This window comes from Dinoponera quadriceps, unplaced genomic scaffold (genome assembly GCF_001313825.1).
Source record: "Dinoponera quadriceps isolate SergipeBrazil2010 unplaced genomic scaffold, ASM131382v1 scaffold419, whole genome shotgun sequence".
Lineage (NCBI taxonomy): Eukaryota > Metazoa > Arthropoda > Insecta > Hymenoptera > Formicidae > Dinoponera > Dinoponera quadriceps.
The window spans coordinates 41,619-61,250 of NW_014554514.1; the positions used below are offsets into that span (position 1 = coordinate 41,619).

The window sequence follows — 19,632 nt, forward strand, 5'->3', positions numbered from 1 at the left end:
TAACGTCAAGTTATTTGATTCTAAGACAGAAATTTTGAAGTGCAAATTTTACGTACGAAAATATAAAAAGTGAGATTATATTTTATATTCTCAAAATAACAATGAGAAGTTCTAGGTCGTGAAGATACACTTTGTACTTTCATTTATTCTTACTTTCTTTTCTCTTAAGTTTTGCAATTCCTTAATTAAATATAATTAAAATTTTTTTATGTGATAAAAAGTGAGCTTATGTTATCAATTTAAATATTAAAATAAATAGAACAGAATATCTATAAAACATTTACAAATAAAAAAATTATTTTTTCATCATTCCGTTTTTTTAGCAGTTGCGTTATTATAGCAATAAATATATCTTCTTGACATTAAAAAACAGTCTTGAGAAATAAATGTCTTAAGATATATCTTGAAAGTATCATGCTGATAACATATCGATTAACGATGTAGATATTCAAGAGAACAATAGTCCAGGGACATTTCAACGTGTGGAAAAAGTCAACATTTTTTATGGCGAATTCGAATAAATGCAATAATACGCACCAAATGCGAACTAAGATTGTTTCATAACCCTTTTTTATACTTAAGAGTCGTTTTAAACGCTATGAGTTTAATATAAACGTTGATGGAATTCATATATTTTATACATCGGTTTAACTATGAATTACCAGAACTTTATATTAATTTTACTATCCACAAACATTAAAAAAAGATTAGATACAATGTACTGTGTATTGATTTGTTTTCTCTGTTTTTTTAATTGCATACTTGGATTCTAAAAATACTACATATGAAATATTCGCAAAGTCCGTCCTGGATGTCCTAAAGATTTTCTGAGGATATCGTTCTATCCGGAGGATACCGTGCTATCTGGGAAGAGACAAAATGTCAAAATTGTTCCACTTCATCTGTCCTATATTGCGAACTAAATCTATTCATTAATTTCAGGAAATTTCAACTCGGGAAAAAACTGACAGTTATACTTGAGCATAACTCTAATTTTATCGAGTTATTCTTAAATGAATTATTTTCAAAAGAGCCTTTATTATATTCACTTCTAATATATAACATAAGTGAAAATTGTGTATGAGATAGAAGGAAGCAATATATAAGATTTAATATGTTTACTTTCACAACCATAAACTAAATTCAAAGGCCTACGTTCTATCATCTCCATTCAATCTATATAATTAAAATAAGGTATCTATTTCAACCAATGAAAGATAAAAATTCTATCTAGTTAACCTAAAATAATTATTTTCACAATAACATAGTCGAAATATTTATAATATTTATAATAATATTAATTATTAGATCTGCCCTTTTCACAGGCTCGCATAAGCTTGCTATCTGATTTCCGGCGATGAGTCTAACGTCCCACGAACGACAATCACTAACGCGAACGTTCATATGATGAATAGTCAGTGACAAAATCGGACCTTGCACAGTACAAAAAACATATTATGCTCTGTCATTAGATTATTACTCGAATATTATTATTGGAATATTATACGAATATTATACGAATATTATACGAATATTATACGAATATTATAGGAATGATATATACAATAAAGCAATTTTACGGAAACTAGAGAGGCAACTTTATATTATATTTTAGAAATTTTTGCGTGATAAAAAATAATATTTATTCGTGTAACAATCTAATAAATACAATTATAACATTTAGGAAATTACAAAGATTGGGACAGTTCATATTTCTTGTATTAAAAACTAAACGACGATATAATCTTATGAACATAATAATAAAAATATTATCCAAGGATTTCCTTTCAAGTTAAGAAGTAAATAGTTAATAACAGTAAACGTCCATTTCGATACCAGTCCCATATTTCACCTGTCGATAAACACGAGTTATATAAATAATCACCGGTCTGATGTTTCGTTTTACTGTTCTCTTTTCTCCAATGTAATCCAGAATCCGCCTACAGGTTGCATCGCGAACTGCGTTTTATCAAACACGATAGGCTCAACGGTTTTCTCCGAGGTCTTAAAGATAAATGTGTGTAGGAGATAAGCCACTAAAAGTTTCGTCTCCATTAGGGCGAAACGATTGCCGATGCATTTTCTGGGCCCAAGGCCGAAGGGCATGTACGTATACGGCACAATGTTGTCCTTATTCTCATGGCTGAACCTTTCGGGATCGAACTTGGACGGGTTCGGAAAATACTTAGGATCGTGATGCAACGAGTAAACTGGTATCCACATCAACCCGTCAGACTCGACGATCACACTTTTGTAACCTGGCTTCGCCGGAGGTAGCTCATATCTATTCACGCAAACCCTGTCGATGAAGATCACCGGCGGATATTTCCGAAGAGCCTCGGACACTACCATGTCCATATAGGTCATCTTCGACACTGCCTCATAAGAGATCTCGCCGTTTCCCTCGGCGAAATGCTGCTCCACCTCCTCAAACAAGCGATCTTGAATGTCCCGGTGAACCGCGAGTTCATGAGCGACAAAGCACATCAACATCGCAGACGTCTCAAAGCCGGCCAAGAAAAAGATGAAGGCTTGCGCAACGATGTCTTCCAGCGTCATCTCGTGTGCACTAGGACCTTCCTTGTTCCGAGCTTGCATCAGTAAGTGAATCATATCCGGCCGGACAATACCGTGCTCTTCTCGTGCTTTAATGGTCTCGGCTATGACTCTCTTGAAGAAGTCAGTTGTGGTCGGCGAGAAAAAGCGGATATCTAGCGCCTTCGCTAATCGCGGACACGCAAGTAATGTGAAGATTTTCAACAGGCCAAACGATATGAAGCTTTTGGTTACCTCACTTCCTCTCATGAAGAATTCGTTGTCCCGATCCTTCATAGAATTCACGCTTATGCCGAAAGCCGACGTGGCGATCACATCGGTAGTGTAACGCCTGATGGCTTCTTTGGTATCGATGGAGGAGCAAAGCTCCGGATGTTCGACCAAGTATTCGGCGAATTCACGAGAACACTTTGACACTAATTCGAACATGGCTTTCATCTTGCTTGCGGTGAAAGAAGGGCTCAAGGTTGTCCTCATTTCCCTCCAACGGTTGCCACGTAAAAAGAAGATGTTCTTACTGAACAACGGGTCTATGTCGTCATTCGTGAAGGTGCGGTGGTCCGGAAAATGTTCGAATTCCTTCACCGTGATGTCCCTAATGAGCTCGGGATCACGCAGAAGAATGAGAGGAGAGACTAGATCCATCATTCCGATATATTTGGCGTCCGGATCATAATTGTAAGTGTATTTGCAATAGTCGGTGAAATTAATGCGTCGAGTCCACACTTTCCAAGACGTTCCAAGGACCGGGATTGATCGTATGTAAGGTGCGCCCCTCTTACTCCAATAAGTGTATTGATTGTATATGAAAGCTATAGCTTTTAGCGCGCAGATAGTTAGCAAAGTAGTCAATAACAGTGCAAAAGGTGACAAGAACAATAACGGCGAGGATGACGACTCCATCGCGATCGGAACGTGCGAGAACGAATGACTTCGTCGCTCGCGGCGCAGCATGTTATAAATATAGACATGTACATTCACCAACGCAAATTTTATCATGCGCGAGCAAAGGTGGGGACGAGAGGAACGCCTCTCGGATTATAACGAGTTATAGCATTGTTAACATGTGTTATCTGTGTAGTAAACAATCCTCTTAAAAGTGTTGTTTCAAGTGACTTAATGCCTCACCATGCGAATTGATCAAAATTTTGCAGAATATTTCATTTTGACAATATTTTAATGTTTTCTCAAGGATAATCATTCTTAACCCATTGAATTGCGGTTCGATCAATCTTTTACCTTATGGCTTGCGCTCGCGTGTAATAGTAATAATTAATTCAACATTAAATTATTCAGTTAGAAGACGAAAATTTTAGAATGCAAATTTTATACTTAGGGAAATGTAAAAGAAGATAAGATTATATTTTGTTTTGAGTATGAAAATGACTCAAAGAAAAAGTAACGATGAGATTTTAATCACCAGGGCGTGGAAATACAAATTGTGTTTTCACTTAATTTTACTTCCTTTTCTTTTAGGTCTGCTTTAATTTTTTTTCTCTTCCTTGATCAAATGTAATTAAAATTTTGTTATGTTATATACGAATAAGAATATGTTTCAAATTTATATATAAAAATTAATGGAACGGAATATTCATAAAATATAAATAAAAGTATTACTCTTTTATCATTTCGTTGTCATTGTTGCCATAACAATGCAAAAAAAATACATCTTCCACAAGCTAAAAAATACCTGTGAGATATAAAAGCCAGGATGTTTCTTAAAAATATCATGATAGATAACAAATCAATAGCAGATAACGATATAGACTGTCAATACTACGATAACACTGCAATAGTTCAGGGATATTTCGATGTGTGAAAGAAATTGGCATTCGTTTTAAATTTAACAGCTCCACATCAGTATATTGAGATAATTGCAACTACAATATACATCACAAACTCAACCGATTTACAATTTCAGAAGATTCTGACAATTGCATTTGGAAAGATCTCCATTCTTATCAAGTTCTATCTGAATGATTTTCACAAAAACTTTAATTTGTATTCTATTTCTATATAATGTGAATAAGAATTGTATTTCAGAGAGAAGGGAGCAAAATATATATAAAATGTATTATTTACTTTCACAATCATGATCTATAACTTAATTCAAGCACCTACGTTCTGTAATCTCTACTTATCTATATGATTAAAAGAAAGACTACGATAACTCCATTTTAACCAATGAAATGAAAAAATTCAAATATAAAATTACTATTTATATTTGACTATATTTTACTATTTTCACAGTAGTTCGAGATATCTATAAATTACTCTTTTGCCGTGCTCAAGCTTGATAACAGATTCCAGAAGATAAGACACATCTAACATACGGCCATCACTGATATAAAACGTCCTCACAGTGAGTGGGGCTTGGCAAAATCGAACCTTGCACTGTCCAGAAAAAAAATTGTGTTCTGTCATCAGATTATTACTCATGTTACACAAATGATACATACAATGAAGCAATTTTACAGAAATAAGGATCGCACGTTTCAACTATATCTTAGAAATTTCCTATGTATACAAATATCTTTACGTGTGTAATGATCTGATAATTATAACTATAATATTTCGAAAATTCAGTTTTGATTTTTTTTATATCAAAAACTAAATGAGGATATCTCAAACGTAATAATAACAATATCCTCTATTAAAGCTTAACAGTTAATAACGGTAAGGGTCCACTTTGATCATTTTTACATGTCGATAAACACGGGTTACGAAAATCGTTTAGTTTGATTTTTCCCTCTTCTCCAGGGCGACCCAAAACCCGCCTTCAGGTTGCAATGCTGCGAGTTGCTTTTTATCGAATACGACAGGCTCGACAGTCTTCTCGGTGACTTTGAAGACGAATTTGTGCAGGAGATGAGCCACCAAGAGCTTCGTCTCCATAAGAGCGAAACGATTGCCGATGCACATCCTGGGACCAGCGCCGAAGGGCATGTAAGTGTACGGCATGATGTTGTCCTTGTTCTCGTCGCTGAACCTCTCAGGATCGAACTTGGACGGGTTCGGGAAATACTTGGGATTATGGTGCAACGAGTAAACAGGCACCCATATCATGTTGTTGGGCTCGACGATCAAGCTTTTGCAACCGGGCTTCGCCGGAGGCAGCTCGCATCTCTTCACGCAAACCCTGTCGAGGAAGATCACCGGCGGATACTTCCGAAGAGCCTCGGACACCACCATATCCATGTAAACCATTTTCGACACTGACTCATAAGAGATCTCGTCATTTCCCTCGGAGAAATGCCGCTCCACCTCCTCAAACAGGCGATCCTGAATGTCTCGATGAACCGCGAGTTCATGGGCGACAAAACACATCAGCGTTGCGGAAGTGTCGAAACCAGCCAAGAAGAAGATGAGGGCCTGCGCGACGATGTCTTCCAGATTCATCTCGCGCACACTAGAACCTTCCTTGTTCCGGGCCTGCATTAGTAAATGAATCATGTCCGGCCGGAAGATACCCTGCTCTTCCCGGGTTCTAATAGTCTCCGCAACAATTCCTTTGAAAAACTTAGCCGTATCCAGCGAGATTATCTGGAGACCAAACACCTTCGCTAATCGCGGACTCGCACGTAATATCAAGAATTTCAATAAGCCAAGCGATGCAAAGCTCTTGGTTGTCTCAGTTCCTTTCAGGAAGAATTCGTTGTCTTTATCTTTCATAGAATTCACGCCTATGCCGAAAGCCGACGTAGCGATCACATCGGTAGTGTAACGTCTGAAGGCTTCTTTGGTATCGATGGAGGAGCAGAACTCTGGATGTTCGGCCAAATATTCGGCGAATTCGCGAGAACACTTGGATACTAGCTCGAACATGACTTTCATCTTGCTGGCGGTGAAAGAAGGACTCAACGTATTCCTCATTTCTTTCCAACGATCGCCACGTAAGAAGAAGACGTTCTTGTTGAATAACGGGTCTATGTCGTCACTCGTGAAGCTGCGGTGGTCTGGGAAATGTTCGAATTCTTTCACCATGATGTCTCTGATCAGCTCGGGATCACGCAAAAAAATGAGAGGAGTGGCCATACTCATCGTTCCGATATACTTAGCGTCCGGCTCATAATTGTAGATGAATTTGGTATAGTCGGTAAAGCTCATATTTCGACGAACCATTAACCAAAATATCCGCCAACTCGCAATTGTTCGTATATAAGGAACACCTCTTTTATACCAGTAAATATGTTGATCGTATATAAAAATTATAGCTTTCAGTGCGCAGATAGTTAACAAAGTAGCCAACAACAGCGCAAACGGTGACGAGAGTAACGACGACGATGACGACTCCATCGTGACCGGCACGTACGAGAACGAATGACTTCGTCGCTCGCGGCGCAGCATGTTATAAATATAGACATGTACATGCACCAACACAAATTTTATCATGCGCGAGCAAAGGTGGGGACGAGAGGAACGCCTCTCGGATTATAACGAGTTATAGCATTATTAACATGTGTTATCTGTGTAGTAAACAATCCTCTTAAAAGTGTTGTTTCAAGTGACTTAATGCCTCACCAAGCCTCACCAATTGATCAAAATTTTTCAAAATATTTCATTTTGACAATATTTTAATGTTTTCTCAAGGATAATCATTCTTAACCCATTGAATTGCGGTTCGATCAATCTTTTACCTTATGGCTTGCGCTCGCGTGTAATAGTAATAATTAATTCAACATTAAATTATTCAGTTAGAAGACGAAAATTTTAGAATGCAAATTTTATACTTAGGGAAATGTAAAAGAAGATAAGATTATATTTTGTTTTGAGTATGAAAATGACTCAAAGAAAAAGTAACGATGAGATTTTGATCACCAGGGCGTGAAAATACAAATTGTGTTTTCACTTAATTTTACTTCCTTTTCTTTTAGGTTTGCTTTAATTTTTTTTCTCTTCCTTGATCAAATGTAATTAAAATTTTGTTATGTTATATACGAATAAGAATATGTTTCAAATTTATATATAAAAATTAATGGAACGGAATATTCATAAAATATAAATAAAAATATTGCTTCTTTATCATTTCATTATGATTGTTGTCGTGACAGTGCAACTAAAACCATATCTTCCTCAGGATATAAAACAGTCTTGATATAAAAATCAGGATATTTCTTGGAAATATCATGATAAATAACAAATTAATTTCAGATAACGATGTAGATAGTCAACAGATACTACGATAATTCAGGGACATTTTGTCATGTGAGGGAAATGGACATTCTTTTCAGTTTTACGGCATTATATTAATATATTCAGATAATTTTTGCAACTACATTGTATATTACTAACTCAACCAATTTACAATTTCAGGAAACTCCGACAATTGCATTTGAGACCTCTATTCTTATCAAGTTTTACCTGAATGAATAATTTTCATAAAAACCTTTGTTTGTATTCTTTTTTTTATATAAGTGAGAAGTGTACATCAGGGAGAAAAATGATATATATATATGTTTGCTTTCATAACCATGAACTTACTTTCAAGTACTTACTTTCTGTAATCTCCACTTAATCTAAATGATTAAAGAAGAGAATTAAATATCTTCATTTTAACCAATAAAACATACAAGTTCTAATCTCAAATTATTATTTTTACAGTAGTTCAAAATATCTATAAATTATTCTATTCGTTATTTTGCTACGCTTACGCTCAAGCTTATTACAATAAAGAAATTCCAGATAACGAGATGTTTAACGAACGGCGATCACTGACGTGAAAAATCCTCATCATAAGTGTGGCTTGGCAAAAACGAATTTTGCACCGTTCAGGACAAATATTGTGCTCTGCACTGTTATCACATTATTACTCATATTACGCAAATAATACATATAATGGAGCAATATTACCGAAACGAAGGTCGCACGTTTCTATTATAGTTTAGCAATTTTCTGTGTATAAAAATATTTTTACGCGCGTAATAATCTGGTAACTGCAACTATAATATTTGGCAAATTCGGTTTTAATTTTTTACATCAAACATTAAATAAAGCCATCTCGAACGTAATAATAACAATATTTTCTTGTATACAGAGCGAAACAGTTAATAACAGTAAGGTTCTATTTTGACATTTCGATAATCTTCAATGTCGATAAACACAGGTTATGAAAATCGTTTCGTTTTACTTTTCCCTCTTCTCCAATGCGATCCAGAATCCACCGTCGGCTTGCAAAGAGAACTGACTTTTATCAAACACGACAGGTTCAACAGTCTTCTCTGTGACTTTGAAGATAAATTTATGTAGGAGATGAGCTATCAAGAGTTTCGTCTCCATGAGAGCAAAACGATTGCCGATGCATTTCCTGGGACCAACGCCGAAGGGCACGTAAGTGTACGGCAAGAAGTTGTCCTTGTTCTCGTCGCTGAACCTCTCGGGGTCAAATTTGGACGGGTTTGGGAAATACTTCGGATCATGGTGCAACGCGTAAACAGGCACCCATATCATGTTGTTGGGCTCGACGATCAAGCTTTTGCAACCTGGCTTCGCCGGAGGTAGTTCGCATCTCTTCGTACAAAGCCTGTCGAGGAAGATTACCGGCGGATACTTCCGGAGAGTCTCCGACATCACCATATCCATGTAAGTCATCTTCGACACTGCTTCATATGAGATTTCGCCGTTTCCCTCGGCAAAATGCCGCTCCACTTCCTCAAACAGGCGATCCTGAATGTCTCGGTTAACCGCGAGTTCATGGGCGACGAAGCACATAAACGTCGCGGTTGTGTCAAAGCCAGCCAGGAAAAAGCCAAAGGCTTGTCCGACGATGTCGTCCAATGTCACCTCACGCGCATTGGGACCTTCCTTGTCCCGAGCTTGCATCAGTAAGTGAATCATATCCGGCCGGACGATACCTTGTTCTTCTCGGATTTTAATATTCTCCGCAACGATTCTCCTGAAGAATTTCGTCGAATCCGGTGAGAAAATATACAAACCTAGCGCCTTCGATAATCGCGGGCTCGTGCGTAATATTAAGAACTTCAGCATGCTAAGTGATAGAAGGCTCTTAGTTATCTCAATTCCTCTCAGGAAGAATTCGTTGTCCCGATCCTTCATGGAGTTGACGGTTATACCGAAGGCCGACGTAGCGATCACATCAGTAGAGTACCGCCTGAAGGCGTCTTTTGTATCGATAGAGGAGCACAGTTCCGGATGTTCCGCCAAGTATTCGGTGAATTCGTGGGAACACTTTGACACCAGCTCGAACATAACTTTCATCTTACTGGCAGTGAAAGTGGGGCTCAACGTGTTCCTCATTTCTTTCCATTGGTTCCCGCGTAAAAAAAAGACGTTCTTACTAAATAAGGTGTCTATGTCCGTACTTGTCAAAGTACGATGGTCCGGGAAATGTTCAAATTCTTTCACTGTGACGTCTCTGATCACTTCGGGATCACGCAAAAGGACGAGAGGTGTGGCCGTGTCCATCATTCCGAGATACTTAGCGTCCGGCTCATAATTATAGATGAATTCCGAATAGTCGGAAAAGCTTATTCTCCGACGAAACATTGTCCAAAACATCCGCAAACTTGTAGTCGATCGCATAAAAGGGACACCTCTTTTTTTCCAATAAGTGTGTTGATTATGAAGAGAAACTATAACTTTCAGCACGCATATTATTAGCAAGGTGGTCAGTAATAGCTTAAAAGGCGACGAGAATAACAACGATAACAACTCCATTGTGACCAGTCTGACGTAATCTCAAACAAGTCCGAGAACGAATGACTTCGGTCACAGACTGAAGACTGTCAGTCGCGACTAGAGATATCAATTCAGAAATGTGACGTAATTCACGATATGATCCACCAATGCGAATCTTTGCATCATCACGCAGAAGCAGAGTAGGGAGCGAGAGTGACGCTTCACGAAGTATCATCGACGATTGCATCAACAACATGTTATCTATGTAATAAAAAATCCTCTTAAACGTACTACATCAAGCAGGTACAAATCCTCGCCAAAGCGAATTATTCAAAAGTTCACGGAGAAAGATGTTTCACTTCGATGACATTTTGATACTTTTTCAGAGTTAATAGGTAACTTTTAATCCATCGAATTACCGCTCGATTAATCTTCTGTGTTATAGGTTGCATTCAATGCAATGATTAATTTAATATTGAGTCGTTCGGTTGTAAGATGAAAATTTCAGAGCGCGTATTATATATAATTTTGGAAATATAAAATGAAAATTTATCTCATTTCAATCGTGAAAATAGTTCGAGGAAAAAACGATGTGAGATTAATCGCTGGAATGATAAGATATGCCTTGTATCATCATTCAATCAGCGATACACAGTGCTTGTTCTCATGCTGGATTGCCTGCTAAATGGAAATATTGCGTTCTGGTTAGTGTATTTGCGAAAATGGATAACGATACACCAATCAAAACGCAGTAATTCCATCCAGCAAACAATCCAACGCGAAAACAAACATCGTGTGCCGCTGGTTTTACTTTTTCTTTTTTTTATTTTTATACGCAAAAAAATTATTATTATTATTTGCAAGGTTCTATAGTGGGCTTCTTAAATTTTCTAAGACTAAAAGTCAACGACCACTCAAACAGATAAAAATTCATCGGCGAGTGCAATAATTTTTGCACTTTCACGATGTCTCACGAATATATGAATAAATCCTGTGAAACCTTAAGTTTTTCTTGTTGTTATCCTAACATATTTGATTCATAAATTTCTTTCAAAAAACGTGGGACTTATCACACATAAATCACGTTTGTTGTCGCAAATTAATATATACTATATAATGTTATATTAATATACTAAAACAATTATATTATTATAAATATCATGAACATAATTAAATTAATTATAATATTAATATAATTATATTAATATCATAACTAATATAACTAATATAATTGTGTGTTCATTCGTTTATAATTAAAATTTTCATTCGTTTATAATTAAAATTTTATTATATCATAAACGATTGAGCACACATTTTAACTGTATAAATTAAAATAAATGAGACGGGACATTCGTAAAGTACTTACAAATACGAGCATGACGAAGAATGCAGCGAGATACGAGGTTCGCGCCATCCACATGCTGACGAATCGGTAGTGTTCTCCGGTTACTACATTTCTACAAGAGAGAAATTGAAGAATTTAATACGTTAATCTTTCCAATGTCTGTCGATTGTTAATTTATTCTCTACCACAATATCTGGCCAAAAAACGACCATATGATGCGCAAAACTACAATTATTTCTTAGCCGAACATTACAACTTTCAGTATCCAAAGATTCATTACGTTTATACAGCAACGCTAATCCGCTTTAGTAACAACTGTAATTAGAATCCCTAATGAAAATGTCGCGTAAACGGTACTTTACACCAAAATTACATCAGTTGTGGTTACAGTCTACATCTATTTTCGAAGAGATGTAGATTTATAAATCCGGATTTAAAGAACCATATAAACGATAAAATCATTTTGATAGTTACACAGCTAATCTAGAAATATTCAAACAGCCATATTTGTTTTTATTTATCTTATAATGTATAGCTATATGATTTTATAAGAATGAATTCTATGGTAAAGTAATCTTTACCATTAGAGATTAATTAACACCGATTCGTGTAAACAAATACAAGTCTAAAGAAATTATAATTACAGTTAAAGTTATAATTACTAAACAAGATTAAACGTTGTCGTCGTAGTTACTGTTTTGGACTAGGCGATTATAACCGTTGTATTACTACTATAATAGTTGCAAGATTAATATCTTTTAAAACGGTTCTACTGATGAACGTTGCTTTATATTTAAAAGAAAGGTCACTCACCGTAGGAAACCTTTGTTATCTTCGTGTTCCGCTAACGTTTTGATGCTTGCCATTAACAAATCGTCATAGCCCAGAAATTCATCTAGGATCAATCTTGAAAAAGCATCGCCGAAACATTTGTCGTTTAATGGATCCAAAGTAACGATCTTAACTGGGATGTTCAATCTTTGTCGAGCTGCCGGCGATAATCGCAAGAAACCGTATTCCAACGAATATTCCACGATGTATCCATCTTCTGAAAATATATAATTAATATATAAATCATGAAAAATAAAAATATGATGAATATTTTTTCTGTTTTAAGTAAATACAATTAATCATACTCTAATTCTCACAAATAAAATTCGCGATCATGTATTTTTGTACATTTTTCGTAGATTAATTTAAATATTTCAAAGAATGACTACGTATTTTTTTGTAAACTGTTTCTTAATTACGAACTACTAAGAGTAAATATTATCAATATTTCCACGAGATATTTGAGGAAAACAATATTATTCCACGAAATATTATATTATTTTATTTAAAAAATGTATTTAAAAAATATTTAATTAAAAAACAAATATATATCATCAAATCAGGGGATACACGTACTGTTTCCTTGGCTACGTTTAAACCATTTCAAAGTATACATAATATACTTTGCTGGAGACATTTACCTGCTCTAGCCGTTTTATCAGCATCTGATGCACGATCTTTTAACGACTGTATAACATTATCTTCACTTGAGCGATTCACATCAGGTGCTTCCGTGGAATTACCCTCAGTTTTTGCAAAAGATAACTCTTCATCAGGTGGCTAAAATATATTACTTCGTTATTAATTTAAATATCTAAGATTCTAACTGAAGAATATAACTAGTAAGAGTGAGACAAAATGTATATAAATTATTCCTTAATTTATAAAACGATAAAATATTACAATCTCCATGAAATATTTAAAACAAACAATATTATTCCAAAGTATATATTACATTATTTCATTAAATAATCAATATCTTCAGACCAAGAGATAAACATACTGTTTTCTTAGCTATGTTTAAACCATTCCAAAGTACAGTGGATAACGGTGGGTTCATCGTTGTATTCGTTGTACTTAGATTAGGATTTTCTACCTCTCCAGGAACTGTGGGACTACTTATAATCATATCTTGCTCAGGTAATGTTACATTGCCACGATTCTCTTCATCAGAGACATTTACAGCATCCTGTTCCTCGTCAACAGCCGAAGGTTCAATGTTTATAAACCTGTTATAACAGACAAATATAAATTAATTATGGGTTCAAAAGCATATACTTACATATTCTTATAAAAACCTTATTGATACTTGTATTATTAAATTATATATACGTACAACTTACCCATCTCTGGTTAATATTCCCAAAGTGCCGGTTAAATCGTCAACTTTCTCTTGCCTCAATTTTTCCTCTTTGGCATAACTTTTTTCTATACTGTAATCATCACCACCATTCCTAAGAATTTCGACTCTCAATATACCATCTCGTGGCCACTCATCTCTTATATGCTCTAAACAATTAGTTGGTGCTCGTGAAAATACTATATGGATATAAGCCAATACAAAAAATGCCACTATAGCCTGTGAAAAGAAATTATGTAGAATATTATATCAATATTTGCTAGTTTCTTATTTTTTATCTTATTTTTATGCAAAATATTAATGATTAATATGGGTATTTTAAGCAATCAAGAATATAAAGTTTGACATATTTTCTTTAATATATTTCAAAATACTGCTGATATCAAGGAAAGATTTCATTTTGAAGAAATTCTTAGTAGATTTTCTTATTACTTGTTAGATGCATTTCAAAATATATATAAAAGAAGCATGTAAATCTTTACACATATTCACATTTGCACATACCTTCAAAAGGACGATAAATTCTATAAATCTTCTGACAGGCCTTGGAAATGTTCGTGCGTAGACTAACGCCACTTTGATAAATAACGCATGAAATAATCTATCCCGCACATTAATCAGTGGGTTTTGATTATTGTTATTTCTAGCTATATTCATGTTATTGTTATTTAAAACTGGTCCTATTACACCAGCCAGACTGTGAATATGTGCCACAGCACCGTTTTGATTGTTAGGTACTGCAACTGCAGCACCATCTCCTTGTGGCATTTTGAAATATTACATAAATTGCCTCCGCAAAATAATAATATTCACCAGTGAAATATATATATATATATACATATATATATACATATACATATATATGTATATATATACATATATATATATTTGATAGGAATAGAAAAATTATCTGAAGGCTCTGTTTAGTGATTATTTATACTCTTGTCATGTACCATATGTTGTTGCAAATATTCATATATTTGTCATTTGTCACTTATAATTGTTGAAACAAACATCCTGAAACAATTAAAAATGGCTCGTTAGCACCAACTCATCGAATTAGACCTTCACAAATTCATTTATGGGTTATAATAAAACGTGAAAACGTACAAACAGCATGCTCTGTCTTCGCAGATCTCAAACTTTACGACACAATCTCTACAGATTTTAGCAGAAAGTACTTTCGAATCGAAATTTGTCTACTAACACAATAGTCTTGCGATCTGAATAGTACACAGTTCATAACCTATCAGCTCCGCATCGACGTTTAAACTTTCCGGAAAACGAGGTAGAAAGGAAACCAACAGAGATGTCACTTTGGGAATTTAACTGTGCGAATTTTTTTCTTCTATATCTATACGTCCGATCAGCACAAAGTGTCGCGTATAAAAACTTGTACGCAAAACAGTGATGATGTACATTCTTTAGTTACGTAATTTTCCAGTCGAAAAAAGGAGACAACTCACTCATCGGCGGTCCCAATTAAACATCAATCGCATTATTCCTTTTTGCAACGCACAATAAATACGAACGACGCACACGCAACGGCGATATAAAGATATGTTTTTGGTAATGTTTTCAGGAATAAATCTGGCACGTCATACCTCGTGACGAGATCGCGATAGAAATACCAACGCAACAATTCCAGCGATACCGTTCCGACTTCCGTTAATAATGTTATTCAAGCTGTCGTGAAAAAATCGCGTGCTCCCTTTATAAATATGATACTCATGAAACCGTCACTTCATCGTCGTATGTTTTGATGTAGCATAAATTGCGTTCACTGATCCGACTACCATATACGAGCAGGTATACCAACCAGTTCGCGAAGTGAAGATTTGGCGAAACTTACGGAGAATTCACACGTCGCCTGTGACGTTCGACATTCGCTGTCCAATGAGGGAACCCGCTTACCGGAAATGAAAGCCAAAGTTCCTAACCAAATCAAGTTCTCCTATTGGGCGTCCGAACGTCACGCATTTTCACGCACAGGAAGTAGTGTGAATTATCCATTAACAGGTGTTTGTAGCTGCTAAGCTATTTAAATTCTCGTTAGCGCTACAGCAGCAACACAGCGAGCAGCATTCGTGGAGAAGCGTTCTTGAGAAAACATCATCGAGGTATCACCTATATATTATCGATGTTATCATATTTTTTACAGAATAAAATCAAGCTTTTTCTCTTAAGATACTGAATTTATCCATTTATTTTCCAGATACGTGAAAATATTTTTCAAAATTGGTGTTAATGTATATTACCAATATGTATTCACCATTGTCGCCGCAAGCCAGTCTCAGTTCAGAATTAAGAAAAATTATAAATGAAAGAAACATGTTGAGTACGCGAAGCCGTATGAAAGGTACATCTCTTTTAAAGATTTCTCAGTATAGTACTATCCAAACAGCATACGATATCCCACGGATGTTCTGTAGACATCCTATGGGTGTCCTTAGGACATCCTCAGAATGTTCCTCAGAGATCTGTGTTGCCTGGGTATTGTCTTGCATTATAACATTTTTAGTTTTACATGCTTTGAACGAGGATAATGAAAGGTGCGCAGAAGTAAAGGAGAAGGCACTAAAATCACAAGCCATTCAAGAAATATTAACTACAGAGGTCACCTATTTACGACAATTGGAAATCTTGGTAGAGGTAACTTTCAATGTAATTTTATTTATAAGTTATTTACAGTTTTATCATTAATGCGTGTGTATGTATGTGTTTCTTCAGTTTTTCTTGCAGCCTATTCTCGAAAAAAATTTACTAAATCATCCGCTGTTTATCACTCTATTGGACAACATAAAAACGTTGTATAATGTAAGCGGAGAATTAGTAACAGGATTAAAACATAATCCTGACAATATAGCCGAAGTATTTCACAAGCTCGCACCATTCTTTAAGCTGTATTCAGTTTATGCTTACGATTACACACAAGTGCTAAATCTGCTACAGGTAATTATTGAATATCACGAGAATTTATTGATCTTTAAATGGAATATTGAATGTTTTTTTTTTTTCAAAATTAACACTTAAGAATTATTGATATATTGTTTTCAGATAAGTCAAGAGAGCGATCCTGCCTTCAAAAAGTTTGTATGTGATCAAGAAACAAGGCCAGAAGTAGGTAGAAAATTACCCTCGTTGTTAATTACACCGGTTCAGAGGGTACCACGGTATCAATTACTTGTTAAGGAAGTGTTACAACATACTCCTTACAATCACAAAGAATATAGACCTCTGCAGGGTAATTACATGAATCAAACTTTAATATATACCATATAAACTTTGTATGTGTGTATGATATAATTTGTATTAACATACGCATTTTTGCAACGTGATCTTTATCTTAACTTGATTTTTATTGCAGCATGTTTGGTCGAAATTGAAAAGTCCGCAAGGCATATAAACAGTTTAGTCGCACAGAATGAAGAGACGCAAAAATTGTTGAATCTCCAAAGGTGCATTATTACCTCGATTAATCTAGTTAAACCTGGTAGAATATTAATCAAACAAGGACCATTAATGCGCGTCTCGAGACGAGGCAATACCGCTTATAAGCGGTACTTCGTCCTTTTAAATGACACATTGTTGTATTGTAAAGGCGAGCCGGAAACTTCATTGAGCGTGTCTTGCGTTTTACCGCTAAACAAGTGCAGTTTAACTTGCGTTCTAAGCAAGAAATTGTTCCGTATAACATGTTTACACGAAACATTCCTGCTATACTCGGAACAGGGTGACAGCAACGAATGGATACAGTCTATACAAGGTGCTATCAAAAAGGTATCTCTACTATAAAAAATGTGGTTCTCTTAAAGCTAGTGTATACAAAATGTATTAGCACGCTATATCATTTTTAGTATACTGAATGTAGGCAGACTTTGAGAAAGGAAAGTAGCTCGAGAAAGCCACTCAGACATAATAATGTCAATGAATTTCCATCGGACGATATACCAAAAAAATCTACTAAAAGGAAAAGATCTACGGAAGATAAACAAGTAACAATTATTATTTCTCAAGCGTATTGCTCTATGTTTTTTGCGTACTTCGCATAAAATATGTTGTATATTTGTGTGGACATGATGTAAATTAATCTCTATATTCTACAGGTTCCTTTGGATTCCTCTAATATTATTTATTTTAAAAAGGATAACAAGACGGATGAAGATGATATTCAACAAGAAAATATGTGTTTACCTTTTTGTAGCAAAACCAAGAAATTTAAACGAAGTGAAGATGTCAGCACCGACGATTTTGAAATTCAGACAGAAAGCATAAAACCAAAATTATGTAAAAAAAGGCACAAACAAAGCGTACTTGCATATAAACATTTAGAAAAACCAAGCGGTTATTCTAACAAGGTAAACAAAATTGAAAGAAAATTAATTCGGTATAAATAAGTTTATTGCAATTTGTGACGTTATTTTTTTTCGTCTAGACTTTAGAGTCAATGGAGGACCATAGAACAAGTTTGAGGTCAATCACATCGAATGTTGGAGAACAAGCAGCATCGCCATTTAGGATGATCGCTGGATTCTTTACATACGTAGGAACGTCCATAAAAGATCTTTTTACATTAAAATAAGACATCGTGCAGTGCGTCTTATTACATACATACGTACATAAATAAAAGAGTAATTTATTCGTATTATAATTATATACAAGTATATATCTAATTTGGCTTTCGGGTTAGCGCCGCATCCTTTATAGCTTTCCAACGGTTTCGTGAACATTTCAGTTCTTCAAGGTGAGAGGCAACCCGAAATTATATATGATTGTACATTATTATATTTTCTAAATTATAGAAATAAAAAAATAAATACATATTATGTCTTGATAAATTAGTAATATTAATAATTAACTAATCAATAGCTTGATTCTTTTCGCGGCTTTCCACTCCATGGCCAACTGACACTCGATAATTTCTATCTCTTGATAAGCTAAATCATATATATATATATATATATATATAAATAATAGATTGTATTACAAATTCTATTTTTCTCATCTTTACGTGATAATGTACGACCGGAAATGAAATTCTAATTGAAATCCACTTTGATCCGAATTATAAATATTTTCTACATCATATCGAGTAATATTTTACGTTTGTAGTAAATATATCGCACTTATTTTCTAAATCTGCTTTCTATAATAAAGATGTCAAGATTTTTTCGTAACAAATTTTGTCATCTTTCGAGATATAATAACATATAGTTTGAATATTTTGACTCGGGATTGATGGAAACTTTGAATCCTGGTGCATTTTCCTCTTCTTGCGCTCGAGAAGCCTATCGAGCTATATTAATGTGAATAATTATACCTTTTTCAAGCGCTTCGTTGAAACGATTTAATGTATATTCAGAAATGCGTTTTAATTTTTCATATCTATTACCACCTCCATTGATGTAGTTCTCCCATCATCGTAGCTGTGGTATCGACGTAACTTCCTTGAATTTTTACTTGACTCCTTCAAGTGATCTTGGTCTTGTTTTACCGCTCCTCCAATACTCCATAGCTTGTCTTCTATAGTCATTCGATATTGTTGCCTCAACGGTACAAACAACTTCTTCCGGAAGATATATTTAATTTTCATCTTTTTCTGATAATCAACTATTTCTGCTTCAAGAATTTCATATTCATTATAAAAATCTAAAATATTTTCTTCTTTCCATTGAAATTCTTTTTCAATAAAACAGTTTATTAATTATACTAATAACATAATTTGGTTCTCACATTGATTAACAATAGTGATAAATTGATGAGAAAAGTCATTGTAAAAGATAGAATTAATGTTTGGGAACGTCTTTTGAATTAAAAAGGAAACATATATAGATATTTTTAAAAATTTAGGAGCAATCACGTAAAACATATATTACAGTCTTCTTGTTTAATTACGCGTACAGTT

At 34.8% G+C, this 19,632-nt stretch overlaps 4 protein-coding genes and 2 pseudogenes across 6 annotated transcripts; 1 reads left to right on the plus strand and 5 right to left on the minus strand.

The window, feature by feature from the left end:
• Positions 1-319: 319 nt before the first annotated feature.
• Positions 320-14,561, minus strand: LOC106751741. 2 transcript variants are annotated; one of them, XM_014632795.1, is made up of 7 exons: positions 14,232-14,561; positions 13,711-13,946; positions 13,371-13,596; positions 13,009-13,147; positions 12,350-12,584; positions 11,558-11,648; positions 320-864 (listed from the first exon to the last, which is right to left on the minus strand). In XM_014632795.1, the coding sequence occupies exons 1-7, from the start codon at positions 14,493-14,495 to the stop codon at positions 817-819; spliced, it is 1,239 nt and encodes a 412-aa protein (XP_014488281.1). In that variant the 5' UTR covers positions 14,496-14,561; the 3' UTR covers positions 320-816. The 2 variants fall into 2 exon arrangements, with proteins under 2 accessions (XP_014488281.1, XP_014488282.1); XM_014632796.1 differs by lacking the exon at positions 320-864 and adding an exon at positions 6,960-8,072 and having other exon boundaries at positions 14,232-14,560.
• On the minus strand, positions 1,019-3,527 carry LOC106751736 (annotated as a pseudogene).
• LOC106751735 lies at positions 3,568-6,920 on the minus strand (annotated as a pseudogene).
• Positions 8,124-10,553, minus strand: LOC106751739 (cytochrome P450 9e2-like). Its single transcript, XM_014632793.1, has one exon. The coding sequence runs from the start codon at positions 10,228-10,230 to the stop codon at positions 8,680-8,682; it is 1,551 nt and encodes a 516-aa protein (XP_014488279.1). The 5' UTR covers positions 10,231-10,553; the 3' UTR covers positions 8,124-8,679.
• Positions 14,562-15,757: 1,196 nt separating the features above from the next.
• LOC106751730 (putative protein tag-52) lies at positions 15,758-18,649 on the plus strand. Its single transcript, XM_014632782.1, has 9 exons — positions 15,758-15,847; positions 15,943-16,086; positions 16,249-16,379; positions 16,458-16,679; positions 16,785-16,971; positions 17,095-17,507; positions 17,585-17,722; positions 17,834-18,085; positions 18,163-18,649. The coding sequence occupies exons 2-9, from the start codon at positions 15,975-15,977 to the stop codon at positions 18,307-18,309; spliced, it is 1,602 nt and encodes a 533-aa protein (XP_014488268.1). The 5' UTR covers positions 15,758-15,847; positions 15,943-15,974; the 3' UTR covers positions 18,310-18,649.
• Positions 18,650-18,767: 118 nt separating this feature from the next.
• LOC106751733 lies at positions 18,768-19,379 on the minus strand. Of its 2 annotated transcripts, none has more exons than XM_014632788.1 (2): positions 19,123-19,379; positions 18,768-19,023 (listed from the first exon to the last, which is right to left on the minus strand). In XM_014632788.1, exons 1-2 carry the CDS (start codon positions 19,318-19,320, stop codon positions 18,874-18,876), a joined length of 348 nt encoding a protein of 115 aa, XP_014488274.1. In that variant the 5' UTR covers positions 19,321-19,379; the 3' UTR covers positions 18,768-18,873. The 2 variants fall into 2 exon arrangements, with proteins under 2 accessions (XP_014488274.1, XP_014488273.1); XM_014632787.1 differs by having other exon boundaries at positions 19,120-19,379.
• Positions 19,380-19,632: the final 253 nt, after the last annotated feature.

What these genes read in the sequence shown, in the direction of transcription:
- LOC106751741 (XM_014632795.1), bottom strand. Translation starts at nt 14,495, where the DNA reads ATGCCACAAGGAGATGGTGCTGCAGTTGCAGTACCTAACAATCAAAAC. An exon ending in TAAACATAGCTAAGAAAACA is followed by an intron (nt 13,148 to 13,370) that starts GTATGTTTATCT and finishes AATATATTTTAG; the next exon opens with CCACCTGATGAAGAGTTATC. An exon ending in GATAACAAAGGTTTCCTACG is followed by an intron (nt 11,649 to 12,349) that starts GTGAGTGACCTT and finishes TCTCTCTTGTAG; the next exon opens with AAATGTAGTAACCGGAGAAC.
- LOC106751730 (XM_014632782.1), top strand. Translation starts at nt 15,975, where the DNA reads ATGTATATTACCAATATGTATTCACCATTGTCGCCGCAAGCCAGTCTC. An exon ending in AATTGGAAATCTTGGTAGAG is followed by an intron (nt 16,380 to 16,457) that starts GTAACTTTCAAT and finishes GTGTTTCTTCAG; the next exon opens with TTTTTCTTGCAGCCTATTCT. An exon ending in GATCTACGGAAGATAAACAA is followed by an intron (nt 17,723 to 17,833) that starts GTAACAATTATT and finishes TATATTCTACAG; the next exon opens with GTTCCTTTGGATTCCTCTAA.
- LOC106751733 (XM_014632787.1), bottom strand. Translation starts at nt 19,320, where the DNA reads ATGAAAATTAAATATATCTTCCGGAAGAAGTTGTTTGTACCGTTGAGG. An exon ending in GAACTACATCAATGGAGGTG is followed by an intron (nt 19,024 to 19,119) that starts GTAATAGATATG and finishes ACATTAATATAG; the next exon opens with CTCGATAGGCTTCTCGAGCG.
- LOC106751739 (XM_014632793.1), bottom strand. Translation starts at nt 10,230, where the DNA reads ATGGAGTTGTTATCGTTGTTATTCTCGTCGCCTTTTAAGCTATTACTG.